At 41.8% G+C, this 16672-nt stretch overlaps 1 protein-coding gene across 1 annotated transcript in view; it reads right to left on the bottom strand.

Annotated features, from left to right (window-relative positions):
* Positions 1-4462: 4462 nt before the first annotated feature.
* The window catches only part of palm2akap2 (palm2 and akap2 fusion), a 330335-nt gene continuing 318125 nt past the window's right edge, over positions 4463-16672 (bottom strand). The window contains exons 9-10 of the mRNA XM_043715729.1: positions 6056-6141; positions 4463-4768 (exon numbers count right to left, since the gene is read on the bottom strand). Coding sequence (XP_043571664.1) covers positions 4733-4768; positions 6056-6141 — 122 coding nt within the window. The 3' untranslated portion in view covers positions 4463-4732. The remainder of the gene's footprint in view (positions 4769-6055; positions 6142-16672) is intronic.

Below are 16672 nucleotides of genomic sequence, written 5' to 3'. Positions count from 1 at the left end.
CTACTGTTGTTAAACTGCACAGCAGGCTCAAAGGGCCAAACTGCCGACTCTAGCACATATTTCGTGTACTTACAAGAAATGGCCAAACACTTGGCCTTAGATGGATGCCTTGAGGATGTGATGGGATCCTACATAAATACAAATTATTTTATTCTAATTGTTCACAATTTTAGAGTTTATTGTGTACTGCCTATTATACATGGAGTTTCAGGATAGGCTGCCACCGACAGTAGTTGCAATACTTACTCATCGTGCCCCTTCTCTACTCACATATTAGCACTGGGAGAAAGTGAGGACTGCAGATGCTGGAGATCACAGTCAAAGTGTGTGGAGCCGGTAAAGCACAGCCAGTCAGGCAGCATCCGAGGTGCAGGAGATTCAATGTTTCGAGCATAAGCCCACCTTCAACTACCTATCGCATTCCCAGTTATCTTTGCCCCCCCCCCACTCCCACCCCCTCCCATTTATCTCTCAGTACCCTTGGCCATAAGTCTTTCCTCAGGAATAAAGCTTATGCTCGAAATGTCAATTCTCCTGCTCCTTGGATGCTGCCTGAACTGCTGTGCTTTTCCAGCACCACACTCTTTGACTCACATATTAGCATTGACTAATTCAATCAGGATTAATTCATCTTTACACTCCAGTCTCTTGACCATTTCCTTTCTTAATTGCAGACCGTCCCTAAATGTTAACTTTCTGTGATTGGACATACAGGGACAATTAGTTCCCTCTGAATCCTAACATGTTCCAGTCTCTCACCATACAAAAATTATTCTGCATTTTTAAATTTTTCCTACCAAAGTAGATAATGTCACCTATCCTTGCATACAATGCGAAGGTGTCAAAATGTTGTCTGCTTATGCTGCTGTGACTGTTTTTTAAAAGATTGGGACTTTAAAAGGTTTTGTATGTGCAACTGTTGTCAGTACATCAGAAAATGCAACTGGTAATTTGTGCACAGCAAGATCCCCCAGCAATAAATGATCTATCATAATATGGGTGGAGAATTCCCCAGTTTTAATGTTCACCTTTATATGTATCTGGGGAATCTCCAGTTAACATCTCCTCTGGAACCTGCCATCACTGATAGGTCAGCTTTTTGTTGGCACTTCTCTCGAGAGTGTGGAGTTTGACTCACGTTGAAAGTAAGCAGGAAGGTGGTTTTCGTTATAGCAATTATTGACCAAAGTGTGTAGTCTGATGTCGTATGAATACAAAATAACTTTAATAATGATTTTGTCTTGTGGTTAGCGAAGAGTCCAGGTCTGAGCTTGGGCTGTTAAGCTTTTTATGTCTTGATTGGTAAAGTGTTCCAGACATGAGCAGGGTATTGCAGATATAGAATAATGAGATTTTAAATACTTGTTACTAGTCCAAGTTAATGGATGTTATACCTTAAGTCAAAGCCACACATACAAACACTTAGATATTGCCTCCTTCCTGTATTGCCCATTGTATGTTCATCAAATAATCCTGTTGAGGTACCTGGAATCTTACTTGCAGCCTGGAGAACTGCACTGCCTCTTTACAGAAGACCACATGCCATTCAGACTCTCCCTGGGATCAAACCCCAATGGTTGGCAGCATGACTGGAGGGGATGTGGCTGCTACTGGAAGACATGCTGGATGTCCCAGGATTGTGGAGTATAATGGTAGTGGCAGGTTCATGTGGTAGGATGTTAAGAGAAAAGGAGAGCAGGGGCTTTGGAACTATGGTGGAGTGGGGGGGGCAAGCTCCCAGTGACATCCTCACACCTGGTGACCAGACCGTCAAGCAGGAACTGAGTTCCATGGATTAAGGGATTCCATAGATTAAGACACATCCTTGTCGTGAATCCTGAATAGGTGATAAGAAAGGGCTGCACAGTTTCAGCTGCTGCACAAAGGCTGTGTGGCCAAAGGTCCACCTTCATCTGGGTTATTTGCTGCAGTGGCAGGATGAAGCCCTAACACAGTCATTTATTAGCCTCATCTGGGCGTCAGTTGTGGTAGAGTTGGATGGTTGATCATGGGCTATCCCGCCCAGAACATAATTCTGATTGGGATGGGAAAATGTTGCAGTGGGTCACTATCTCCCCTTCCTGCCTCCATGCTCATCATTAGCTACAGCACAAGGTTTCAGCAACTGAATCGTACAGCCCTAAAGGAGGCCATTCAGGCCGGTGGGCTCTTTGAAAGTGCTAACCGGCTGTCCCATTTACCCGCTCAGTTTCCACATTGCTGCATTTTCTTTTTTATTTTTGAGGGTATGTCCAATTTCCTTGTGTTAGTTGTGTTTGAGTTTGCTTCCACCATCTTTTTTGGGCGGTGTTTTCCAGATTGTGACAGCTCACTGACTAAAAATGGTAACTTGACTGTAATCCTGCTTCGATCCATGATGTAAAGTTAGTCACATGTAGAGATAGAGAAGACAAGGAGAATCGTTGAACTTGAAAGGCAGCAAATACAGTGATGGGGCAGGGCACGGTTGATATACAGCAGGTGAAATATTTGTTTTGTGAATCAAAGCCACATATAAAACTCAATCCCATATAAACCGAATACAGCTAGGAGGTCCATTTAAACATTCCCATTCATCTCCTCTGGTTGGGGCACCGGTGCCTGAGTGAGGGTCTGGCCTTCGGGTGTGAGAATGTTACTAAGAGCAATCATAACATCACTAAACATGGACTTGTAACAGTATTTCAAATTTCCTTACTACTATACTTGTAATGTCCTGCTCATGTCTGGCCCTTGTACTTGTAATGAAACAATTTTCTCAATTGTGTTCTGACTGCCACCTGACCAGTGGTAATTAATTATTGAAGGGATGTCATCGAACATGATTCACTTCAAATCATAAAAAATGGAACTCAACCCATTATCAAAAATAAATCAAGAATGCCTGGGTGGAAGCTAGGTTCCAGCATCTCGGTACGCTTATGGTAGGTTGTATATAGATTTTAATCTTAAGGTTGCTGAAAACAATATTCCACTAAATAATTCTGGTACCTGCATGCAAACTTATGAAATGGCTAACAGTAAGCAACAGCATTATGTGTAATACCCCTCTTAGCATACATATAAAATCTATACAGGTTATTTAAGAGTTATGGAACCAGTTTCAAGTGAATGGAGTTGATGTGCAGATAAACTATGATATAAGTGAATAGTGGAACAGATTTAAGGGGCTGAATGGCCTTCTATGGGTAGCATGGTGGCTCAGTGGTTAGCCCTGCTGACTTATAGTGCCACCGACTCAGCTTCAATTCCACCCTTTTTTGACTGTGTGGAGCTTGCACATTCTCCCAGTGTCTATGTGGGTTTCCTCCGAGTGCTCCGTTTCCTCTCACAGCCCAAAGATGTGCAGCTTAGGTGGATTGGCCACACTAAATTGCCCACTGTGACTAGGTGTTGCACGCTAGTTGGATTAGCTATGGGAAATGCAAGGTCCAGAGGTGGGGTAGGTCTGGACTGGATGCTCTTTGGACGGTTGGTGTGGACTCAGTGGGCTGAATGGCTTGCCTTCACACCATACGGATTCTATGATTCTTCTAGGATTCTCTGGTACCAAAGCTGCAGAATCCCTGCCATAGCTATATCCACAGCCATTTACGTGACCCACATTTTAATAACCTAAGTGTCTCTAAATGTATTTTTTCTTCCGTTTTTAAAGAACTTAATTTCAAAATTAGGGTCACAGTTTAAGGAAGCAGCACAGGCCATTTAGGACTGAGATGAGAAATTTATCCACTCAAAGTGGTGAGCCGATGGAATTCTGTGCCAGAGAAAGCAGTTGAGGCCAAAACATGTAATTTTTCAAGAAGAAACTGGGTACAGTGGGGCTGAAAGGATGAAAGGGTACAGGGAGAAAACAGGAACAGAGTATTGAGTTGGACGATCAGCCATGATCATGCTGGATGGTGGAGCAGGCTTGAAGGGCTGAATGGTCTACTGCTGCTTCTATTTTCTATGTTTCAATGCAAAAGTGAAATTATTTAAGGACAGATGGGGCAAAGACCGGTGGGGGCCAGACCATAATATGGTGACTGTACCATTTGAAAGGACCAGGGTAGCAGGCGCAAGGAAACACTATTCCCACAAGCTCCTCACCAAGATATATCCCATTGACATCAAAATATACCACATGCTGACATCACTGTTGGGTCAAGAACCTGGAACACCTACCCCAGTGACAGCAGGGGTTTAAGACAGTGGCCCACCATCACCTCCTCTAGGACCACTAGGCATGGTCAATAATGATGGCTCAGCTGGCAGAACCCACATCAAAGAATGAATTTTTTAAAAAATAAGCCATAGTCACACAACATTTCCAACACAAAGTATAACTTCAGGAGTAAGTAATGTTTTAAAAAGAGATAAAATTTGATAGACATGGAAATTCACATTTGATTAAAAATACAGATTTCATTTTATTCCATTCCCAGAATAATCATGGGTCAATGACTATCAGGTATGTGCAAATCCATCATATGGTCTGAGTACAATCAACTTTATTTGAAAGATAATCCAACTTGACCTATTTAATACCGGATCATTGGTGCGTGTTGGTTTTTTTAATGTCCCAGTGGTTTCCTTTTGCTGATCTCAAATACATTATGCTTGAAATCTGTTAGTTGCTGTATTCTTCAAAGATTAAAAAACTGAGCTGTGAGATGGCTTCAAAGGACAATCTGCTCCTGCACTCAAGTCAGCTGGCAACCTTGGAGCAGTTCCGTGAAATAAGGATTGGTTACCTATCAGCCACATCAAAGGTTGCTGAATGAGTCTGCAAATGGGATATGATTAAAATTAAGTTGAATTAGGTTATATTTTGTGCAGTGCTCCAAATCAATTCCTTTGTCACCATGTAATTTTATTAAAAGGTGGGATAAGAGAACTTGATAGCTCCACTGGAAAAGAATCTGGTCGAAGTTTCAGTTAGCCTCCTTGAACAGATGCTTAGAATGAAATAACTCACAAGGAGGCCATTTGGCCCATTGTGCCTGTCCCACTTGCAGAAAGACCTTTCAAATTATCTAATTTCTTTGAAAATCTCAGCAGGTCTGGCAACATCTGTAAGGAGAGAAAAGAGCTGACATTTCGAGTCTAACTGACCCTTTGTCAAAGCGGCTTTGACAAAGGGTCAGTTAGACTCTAAATGTCAGCTCTTTTCTCTCCTTACAGATGCTGCCAGACCTGCTGAGATTTTCTAGTATTTTCTCTTTTGGTTTCAGATTCCTGCATCCGCAGTAATTTGCTTTTATCTGATTTCCTTACTCTTGATAAATATTCCTGTAAGAGTTTCCTTTTTAGATAGACATATTTTTGAAAGTTATTGTTGAATCTATTTCTATCATCCATTCAGACTGCACATTCCAGAGTGAAAAAAGTCTGCTTATGTTCCCTCAACTTTCTTCACAAACGCCCACCCCTAACACACACACACACACACAATTCTTTTTGCAAATTATCTTAAATCTGTGATCTCTGGTTACCAACCCTCCTGCTATGGAAGCTGTTTTGCTATTTACCTTCTCTATCAACAATTTGCCATAATTCTAAATATCTCCTAAAACTTGCCTTAATCTTCGCTGCTGCAAGGTTTAAGGGGAAAAGATTCTGAAGCCTAAATTTATCAGTCAGTTGGAGTGATAATTTTGCTTTGTGTTCTAACTAGGTTTGGTCTTTATTAGAATGATGAAAGGCTGGAGAAATTCAACAGGTCAGGCAGCACCTTTCAGGTCATTAACCTTTCATCAGAACTGAATTAAAATTTCAGATGGTTTTTATGCCACAGTACACAATGTTTAAAAAGAGCATCCTTTTTACTATAGGAAAATAAAAGCAGCAGTCAGACTCTTTGATATTTTAATACCTAAAATGCCAAGATGCTTGACACCACATAACCTTCTGTAAACAGACATTATAAAATTAATACACGTCAGTCAGAATTATCAATTAAGTGTGTGAGCAGATGTTTCAGCTCTCTAATGGCTGCCTGCCTCCCTTTGTCCCTTCAGTGATGTTAACAATAAAGAACTTCAGGTAATTTATAAGGCAGGGAGTGACTTACCATTGTGACTTTCTCCATTCCAGTGATGTCAAACACAGTCGATTCAATTGGCTCTCTGGGTTGGGATGCGACATTTATTTCTTCCCCTAGAAGACAACAATTTAGAACTTACAAACAAAAATACTCTGCTACAAGTGACACAAGTTGGATCATCTTTTGTGAGGTTGTATTACTTATCTATCTCCTCAGGCCTCAATTTCCCTCCTGCATTTAAGAAGGCAAGCGGGAATATTACATGGAGTCTTGTGGGGCTCTTGAGTAGAAGAACCTGGGCTGACTCACCTGCTAAATTATGTTAGGGAGTTTCAATCTGCAGGATAGCTCCCTCTGTGTGGACTGCTGTTGCTCCACTTCATTCACCATGAGATTAACAACCATGATGAATAATGCTGGCTAAGGGGTTATTATTCAAGTTTGAGCTTTTGTGCTGATATATTGTAAGCTGTTTAATGGAAGAAGCCATTATAGCTAAACTTGATCCCACCCTTCATCACTTCCTTAATTTGGTTAGGAATATGGGAATTGTTAAACAAATTGGGACAAAAATCCATCTAATTCTATAATCCTGCAACTTGTATGATATAATGACAATGGAACTGTTCACCAATCATATCAATCAATTCTATTAAACAGCCAACAAAAGACCCTGTCTCTATCTAGTGCACTCTGTCAAATATGCAGAGAACTCGCAGCAAGGCCAATGACTTAAAAGCACAAAAAGTTGTAAACAGAGATCGTGTAATTACTACTATGGGAACATGGCTGCAGTGTGACCAAGTCTGGGAATTGAATACACAAGGCTGTTCAGCATTTAGAAAGGACAGGGAGAAGGAAAAGCAGCTGGTGTTGAGCTGAAACAAGGGATAGGATCAGTACATTAGGAAGGGAGGATTTTAGAGTGGAAGAACTGAATGTGGAATCTGTTTTGGCTGAACAAAGAAACTACAAACAGTGGTAGAAATTTTTCATAAGTCCCCAAACAGGTGTAATTGTGGAAAGCATTGTATTAATGAGGACACTAGTGAGCCATATAGCATGGGTACTAGTATTCACAGGTGACTTTGATCTGCATGTGAACTGTATAAAGCTAATTAGCACTAAAGCTGTGATAGACCAGTCTCTGCAATATGTGCTAAAGATGTTTTTAGAGTCACACTGTCATACAGTGTGGAAACAGTCTCTTCGGTCCAACTTGTCCACACTGACCTGATTTACTAAACTGAATTAATCCCGTTTGCCCGCATTTGGCCCATTTCCCTCTAACCCTTTTCCATCCATGTATCTGTCGAAATGTCTTTCAAGTGTTAGCCATGATGTGGAGGTGCCAGTGTTAGACTGGGGTAGACAAAGTTCAAAATCACACAACACCAGGTTATCGTCCAACAGGTTTACTTGGAAGTACATGCTTTCAGAGCACTGCTCCTTCATCAAGTGGAACAGGATCATAGGACACAGAATTTATAGCAAAACATCATAGTGTCATACAACTGATGCAGTATATCGAACAAACCTAGATTGCTGTTAAGTCTTTCATCTTTTAGAATGGGTTGTAGGTTTCAATTCATTAATATGCAAATCCCAGAACTTCTTCCACTTTAGATAATGGAAATTGATGAATATCTTCCAAAATCCTATAGATTTGTGAATGGATCCTTCAGGTTATAAGGCAGCCAGTGTCACCACATTTTTAAGAAGCAAAGACAAAGGAGAACAATGGACCTGTTAGCCTTACTTCAATAGCAGGGAAATGGCAGAATCTATTGTTAATGATGTGATAGATGGACACTTGAATAATAATGACCTGATAAGGTATAGCATGATTTTGTGCAATGCAAATTGTGTTTGATGAAGCTCTTGGAGTTTGTTGAGGATATTGCAATCAGAATTTTAGGGGAGTTGGTGGACATAGTATATTTAGATTTTAAGAAGGTTGTTCGTGAAGTCTCCCAGAGGAGGATGTTTAATAAATTGAAGTACATGGGGGGTGGGGGGGATGTCATATCCTGGCATGAATTAAGGATTGGAAGAAAATAAAATAGGAATAAATGGACCATTTTCACACTGGCAGTCTGTGCCTGGTTCAACAGGGATCAATTTTTGGTCTCCAGTTGTCCACAATATGTATCAATGATTTGAATAAGTGGACCAAGTTTGTGCGTGACACAAGAATGTGTACTGTGATAAAGATACAAAATGGCTTCAAGAAGATTTGAACAGACTGAGTGTATGGGCAAGAACATGGCAGATGGAATATAATGTGAACAAATATGAGGTTATCCACTTTGGTATGAGAAACAGATTGTGGAATATTTTTAAATGGTGAGAGTTTGGATAGTCTAAATGTACAAAGGGGACTAGGTGCTTTGTCAAAAGGTCACTGAAGGCTAACATGAAGGTACATTGAGCTATTTGGAAGACTAGTGGAATGTAGCCTTTATCACTAGATAATTTGAGTGCAAGGGTAGTGAGGTCTTGCTTCAGTTGCATAGAACATTGGTTAGGCTGCCTCTGGAATACTGGGTGCAGTTTGGTCCCTTTGTTATTAATGCCATTGAGAGAGTATAATGAAGGTTCACAGAACTTGACCCCAGGATGACGGGAGTGTTGCACGGAAAGAAACTGGGCAAACTGGCCCTGTATTTTTTCAAGTTTTGAAGAATAAGAGGTGACCTCATCAAAACCTACAAAGTACTTAAAGGGATACACAGGCAAATGCAGGCAAGATGTTTCCCCCAGTTAGATGGCAAGAACCAATTAATACAATTTTAAAATAAGAGAAGTCCACTTAGGAAAGGGATGATAAGAATTTATTTTATTTAGAATTGTGAACCACTGGAATTCTCGACCACAGAGAGCAGTACAAGCTTAATCTTTGAGTATGTTTGAAGTAGATACTCAAACATTTCTAAAGACGAATGATGTATAGGGATAGTGTGGGAAACTGGCAATGAAATAATTGTTTGGTCACTGTTGTATTGACTGGCAGAGCAGGTTCGACAACCTGACTGGCCTTCTCCTTTTCCTATGTATCTATGACCCAGACATGACAGGATGAAAACCCGAATCCGGAAAGGTTTTGGGAGACATTGATATGCCTCAAATTACATGTGATGGTGGTGTGGTGTTACATATCCATCTGCGAGTCTGAGTTGCTGTGGCAACATGCACTTTTGCATATTTGCAATCTGGAACTATGCATAGCAATGGCAAAGCATTGCTGGCCAAGAGTCTCTCACACTCTTATCCTGCCAGTGGCATTTATTGGAACGATTTGAAGGTGGATAATCAACCTGTTTGGCCATGAACCTTCCTTTACCATCACACCCTGGAGTGGGTCTTGAATCCAGAGCTTCAGGCTCAGAAGCAGGCACACTACCCACTTACTACAAGATCTCCATATAATAATTCACGTATCATATTTAAAAATGTAATTTTCTAAAAGAACTGCATTGGGGCCAGAACCCCAGCCTGGTATATGTCTTGCGGAATGGTTGGGTTAGATTGCTGCCACCAATTCCCTATTTTATTTTCAATCAAAAGGTCTGTGCGATTAACAGTGATCGAGGATAAACTTAGTCACAGATAAAAATCGCACAACACCAGGTTATAGTCCAACAGATTTATTTGGAAACACTAGCTTTTGGAGCGCTGCTCCTTCATCAGGTAGCTGTGCAGTAGGACCGTAAGCGGAATGGTTGGGTTAGATTGCTGCCACCAATTCCCTATTTTATTTTCAATCAAAAGGTCTGTGCGATTAACAGTGATCGAGGATAAACTTAGTCACAGATAAAAATCACACAACACCAGGTTATAGTCCAACAGATTTATTTGGAAACACTAGCTTTTGGAGCACTGCTCCTTCATCAGTTAGCTGTGCAGTAGGACCGTAAGACACAAAATTTATAGCAAATGATTACAGTGTCATGCAACTATAATGATATATTGAACAAATCTAGATTGGTGTTAAGTCTTTCATCTTTTAGAATGTGTTTCAGGTTTCAATTCATTAATATGTAAATCCCATAACTTATTTTAAGTCACATCCTTGAGATAAACTTAAGGTTTTATTAGAAAAGGTGACAACTTGGCTCAGACAATGCATTAGAGGTGAGGTTAGAGTCTGTCTGTATCCCAATCTTGAGTCAGACTGGTTCTGTTTCCAAAGTGGAATTTATGAAGTATTATATGGATTGACTGCCTGCATTGACTGCCTGCAGATTGTGCACTTTTTCAGCAGAATAGAATGTATCTGCAAATATAATTTAGCAAATACAAATTCACCCCATAGACTTGCATGTGTGTGTGCTTGCATGAAAGAGAGAGACAGTGTGTAGTGTGTGTGTGCACATAACAGAATTTGTGTTTGCATGTGTATATGTGTATGTGTGAATGAGAGAGAGACCGTGTGTATGACAGAGGGTTTGTGGGAGTATATGAGTTATGTAAGAGTATGTGTGTATCTGTACTTGTGTGTGCCAAAGAGTGTATAGTGTAGTGGGGTCATCGGTAGTGTACATGAACCCAAGGTCCTGGTTGAGGCCATCCTCATGGGTACTGAACTTAGCTATTAGCCTCTGCTCGTCCACTCTGCGTTGTTGCGTATCCTGAAGTCTGCCTCTGAGGATGGTCACCTGAAGATCCAAGGCCAAATGTTCCTAACCGCTGAAGTGTTCCCTGGCTGGGAGGGCACACCCTGTCTGGTGATTGTTGCATAGTGTCCATTCACCCATTGTCATAGCATCTGTTTGGTCTTGCCAATGTACCATGTCTCTATGCATCCTTGCCTGCAGCATATGGGCATATGGGACAGACAACTTTGGCCGAGTCACATGAGTACCTGCCGTGTACATGGTGGGTGGTGTCCCTATGTGTAATGGTAGTATCCATGTCGACACTCTGACACGTATTGCAGTGGTTGCCATAACAGGGTTGTACAGTGTTGTACTCAATGTTGTCCTGAAGGCTGGGCTGTTTGCTGCGAACAATGGTCCGTTTAAGATTTGGCGGTTGTTTAAAGGTGAGAAGTGGAGGCTTAGGGAAGGTCTTGGTGAGGTGCTCATTCTCATCGATAATGTGTTGCAGCCTGTGAAAAACATGGCATAGTTTCTCCGCTCCTGGGAATTACTGGACAACGAAGGGTACCCTATCGGTTGCATCCCGTGTCTGTCTCCTGAGGAGGTCACTACGGTTTCTTGCTGTGGCACGTTGGAACTGGCGATTGATGAGTTGAGCATCGTACCCTGTTCTTATGAGGGCGTCCCTCAGCACCGTCAGGTGTCCTTCATGTGGCACAAGGATGCCCCCATAAGAACAGGGTACCTTGCTTAATCTTTGACTGCCAGTTCCGACGTGCCACAGCGAGAAATCTTAATGACCTCCTTAGGAGACAGACACTGGATGCAACCGATAGGGTGCCCTTCGTTGTCCAGTACTTTCTGGGAGCGGAAACACTATGCCATGTTCTTCGCAGTCTGCAATACATTATCGATGAGGATGAGCACCTTGCCAAGACCTTCCCTATGCCTCCATTTCTCGCCTTTAAACAACCACCAAACCTTAAACAGATCATTGTTCACAGCAAACTGCCCAGACTTCAGGACAACATCGACTACAACACTGTACAACCCTGTCATGGCAACCACTGCAAGATGTGTCAGAGTGTCGACATGGATACCGCCATTATAAATGGGGGCACCACGCAGCAGGCACTCGTGACTTGACTTGACCAAGGTTGCCTATCTCACACGCTGCAGTTAAGGATGCCCCGAGTCATGGTACATTGGCAAGACCAAGCAGATGCTACAACAATGGATGAATTGGATGCTGCGCAACAATCATCGTACAGGGATGTTCCCTCCCAGTCGGGGAACTCTTCAGCAGTCAGGGACACTCAGCTTTGGATCTTTGGGTGACCATTTTCCAAGGTGGTCTTCGGGATATGCAACAATGTAGAGTGGACGAGCAGAGACTGATAGCCAAGTTCAGTACCCATGAAAATGGCCTCAACCGGGACCTTGGGTTCATGTCACACTGCAGGTGACCTCACTACACTATACACTCTCTTACACACACACAAATACACGTGCACATACACTCTTACATACTCACACACTCTAGCAGACCCTCTCTCATATACACACGCATACATAGCCTACGTACACACCCTCTCACAGGCTTATACTCCATCACACTTACACACACACTTTACCAAGCATGCACACATGCAAACACACACTTGCTCACACTCACACACGTATATGCACACACCCATTCTCACACACTCTCTCTCTCATGCATACGCACACACACACATATCAGTCTATGGGGTGAATTTGTATTTGCAGAATGATATTCACAGGTACATTCTATTTTGTTCAAAAAACGCACAATCTGCAGGCAGTCAATGCAGACAGTCAATCCATGTAATATTTTATAAATTCCACTTTAGAAATAGAACCAGTCTGACTCAAGATTGGGATACAGACTCTAATCTCACACCTTTAATGTATTGTCTGAGCTGAGATGTCACCTTTTTAATAAAACCTTAAGTTATCTAGAGAATGTGACTTAAAAGAAGTTCTGGGATTTACATATTAATGAACTGAAACTTATAAGCCATTCTAAAAGATGAAAGACTTAACAGCAATCTAGGTTTGTTCAATATATAATTTCATTTGCATGACAATGTAATCGTTTGCCATAAATTCTGTGTCTTATGGTCCTGCTCCACAGCAACCTGATGAAGGAGCGGCGCTCCGAAAGCTAATGTTTCCAATTAAACCTGTTGGACTATATCCTGGTGTTGTGTGATTTTTTATCTTTGTCCATCCCAGTCCAACACCGGCTCCTCCACATCATTAGTGCAAAGAGACTCTTGGCTTGACAATAAGATATATTTTGTTACATGACAGCACGAGGTACAACCTACATTGGCAAGTAAGAAATAATTAAGAAGACTATCAAAAGCCAGGGATGATCTACCTGATCCATCAGAATCTCAAAATTGACCCCTAGCTTTCCCTCAAGACTGTATGACATCATCAGATTGGGTTGAGCCTAACATTAACCCCTTCAGAGCCATTATCTCATACAATGCAGAAATTTACACTCTATAACCACCGAGGTTGTTGAGTGCAACATCTAGACAATGTTGCTGCATTGTTGTGATACCATCTTTCTGATGAGGCATGAACTAAAACTATGTCTGTCATCTCAGATGGATGTGAGAAATTATACCACATTATTTTGAAGAGCAGGAGAGTTATCCTCAATGCCATAGCCAATATTTTCTCCTCAATCAACACCTAAAACAGATTATCAATTCATTCTCTCATTGCTGCTTGTGGCACTTTGCTTTGTGCACAGTGGCTACTGCATATACTACATTTGAACTCCAATCACATTTCAAAGGAATTTGACTGGGTATCGCAAAGCATTTTACTGCCTGTCTTGAAAGTCAATGTATGAATATAAGTCTTTCCTTCTCACAGTGTATCCTACAATTATTCACACCATCAAACTCTACGCTTTTTCCACTGTATATCTTGTAATTGTTCACACATTGGAAAATTCAACATTATGCTAAAATTGCTTCTCGGGATGCAGATTTAGGATGAGATTTTTTTTCTAAAAATTACAAATTCCACTTTCAACGATAGATTGGAAAAGGCGTGCGAAAAACTGTGAGTGAATCTCTTCCAAGCAGCAGCTTTGGAAGAGAGGGTAGAATATGGTGAGAAATGTGTCACTAAGTTAATGAGGTTTGAGTTCCTACTTTACATAGGAAAGCAAAACTTGAGTGAGAGAGGTGGTGAATCAGAGCGGGTATCCTGTATTTTGACTTTACCTAGGCCCAGAGGATTGTGGAGAAGAAAGCAGATGGGGCAGGTAACACCTGCATTTATTAATTCCTACCCCAGGATGTTGCTACTCAAGTTACACTCAACATTTATCTCCTACCCTCATTACAGAACAGCAGAGCTGAGAGCAGAATCCAGGACCATCTGTTCACTGGAGGCCGGAATTGCTTAAGATGAATGATGTGTTAAAGTGAACAAAGGTCTCTTTTGTTTTGTCTGGTTGCTGAAACTGGTTAATACCTGCTCTGGGATCTTTGTACTTCTGTTCGTTATGTAGTATATTGGTGAAAACATTTGTTTGACAGGTTCAAAGGAGAAACCTCCATCGAACCTATGCCAAAGAAGCATAGGAAACCTTCACATTGAATTACATAGGTTTAACATTATATTAACAGAAAAGAAACTGACCATTTCCCCAACGAGTCTAAGCCCGTGGTTATGTTCCACACAAGCCTCTCATCAAATCATATCAGCATATTTCATTAACCTTTCTCTGTTAAATGCTATATATCTTTATTATGCACAGCAGCCACTCCCTGCGATACCAAGTCCCATATTCTAATATTATGGGTGAAGAGATTTCCTCTGCATTCTGGAATGAATTTATTAGTGATCATTTTATACTAATTTTGTAACTCCCTGATAAATGGAAAAGCTTCCTTTCAGCTCACCTAAATGAATTCCCCAAAATTATCAAGACTTCTGACAAGTCATTTCCTCAGTCTTCTCTCTTTGACAAGAAAGAAGCTCCAATTTGTTCAATGTGAATGGGAAGGTCAGTGACAAAGAAACTGCTGATGCTGGAATCCAAAGTAGACAGGCAGGGGGCTGGAGGAACACAGCAAGCCAGGCAGCAGCAGGAGGTGGAGAAGTCGCCATTTCGGGTGTGACCCTTAACATCGACTTCTCTCACCTCCTGATGCTGCCTGGGGAGGTCAGCGAGGCTGAAAAATGAGGACAAACTGCACTCGGATATAGGTTAAAATCACACAGCACCAGGTTATAGTCCAATGGGGCTCCTGCATATTCTTTCCAGGTCGTCCTAAACCTTTCCTCATATTCTGTGACTTCTTCTGTGAGGTTTTTGACAGCAAGCTCTGACTTTTGTCCAATCGGTCTTATGCAGACGATACCCCTGTAACCAGTGTTTTATTGCTGTCCAGCCTGCTTTCAGCTCCTGCTCATACTGTCCAAGAGCACCTTTGATTGCCTCATGGAAGAGGTGTCCTTCTCTTTCAGTAACAATCACATTCAAAATTTGTACCTCATCCCAGGGATGGGGCATATATACTCCCCTTAACCGGTCGAGGCTTTCCTACCTCCACATCATGTACTAGGATATGACATTGCTTGTTTCTGGAAGTCTTTGTGGAGACTGAAAGCTCCCCTCTAAAGTCTGCAGGTTAGATCCTAATGTTGTGTGATAGTGCAGGAGAAAGTGAGGTCTGCAGACGCTGGAGATCAAAGCTGAAACTTTATTGCTGGAACAGCACAGCAGGTCAGGCAGCATCTAGGGAACAGGAGATTCGACGTTTCGGGCACATGCCCTTCTTCAGGAATGTGTGATAGTGCATAAGAGTGATAATGAAGGTTTTACATCTCTTGCCATTGAAGTCCATGGCAATAATGATCGGGAATGATGAAACATGGGCCTCCCAATTCATTCTCATTCATCCATGCCATGTCTCAAAATCAAGGTCAACGTTGATTGGAGGATTAAAGCAGTGTTGCAAGGCAAATAAAACTGTCTTAGAGTCATGGAGTTTTAGAGATGTGCGTCATGGAAACAGACCCTTTGGTCCAACTTGTCCATGCCACCCTGGTATCCTAACCTAATCTAGTCCCATTTGCCAGCACTTGGCCCTAATCCCTCCAAACCCTTCCTATTCATATACCCATCCAGATGCCTTTTAAATGTTGTAGTTGTACCAGTCTTCACTATTTCCTCTAGCAGATCAATCCATACATGCACCACCCTCTGCATGAAAATGTTGCCCCTTAGGCCCCTTTTATATTTTTCTCCTTTCACCCTAAACCTATGCCCTCTAGTTCTGGACTCCCCACCCCTGGAAAAGACTTTCTCTATTTGTCCTATCCATGCCCTTCATGAATTTATAAACTTCTATAAGGTCACCCCTCAGCCTCCGATGCTCCAGGGAAAACAGCCCCAGTCTATTCAGCCTCTCCCTATATCTTAAATCCTCCAACCCTGGCAACATCTTTGTAAATCTTCTTTGAACCCTTTCAAGTTTCACAACATCGTTCTGACTTATATGATGTTATCACATGGAAACAACAAAATGGTCTAATGTCCTATGTTCTCACTTTGTGAACCCATCCTCACCTCCAGTAACAAGAGTAAGAGCTCATGAATCTGGGTTATTACTACAACCCAGATCATCTGTTCAATCTCTTCTGCTTGTTCAGCTTTTCCACTCTGTCAAGATTCCCTTCAAGCTCAGATTTACTGGAATGACACCATATTTTTGGACAATGAGGAGAGAAGTTGGGCTTACTTTTTTCAAGCAGCATCCAAGGAGCAGGAGAATCGACGTTTTGGGCATGAGCCCTTCTTCAGGAATGAGGAAAGTGTGCCAAGCAGGCTAAGATAAAAGATAGGGAGGAGGGACTTGGGGGAGGGGCTTTGGAAATGCGATAGGTGGAAGGAGATTAAGGTGAGGGTGATAGGCTGGAGTGGGGGTGGGGGCGGAGAGGTCAGGAAGAAGATTGCAGGTTAGGAAGGTGGTGCTGAGTTCGA

Source organism: Chiloscyllium plagiosum, chromosome 2, assembly GCF_004010195.1.
Source record: "Chiloscyllium plagiosum isolate BGI_BamShark_2017 chromosome 2, ASM401019v2, whole genome shotgun sequence".
NCBI lineage: Eukaryota > Metazoa > Chordata > Chondrichthyes > Orectolobiformes > Hemiscylliidae > Chiloscyllium > Chiloscyllium plagiosum.
This window is presented reverse-complemented; position numbering and strand designations above follow the sequence as displayed.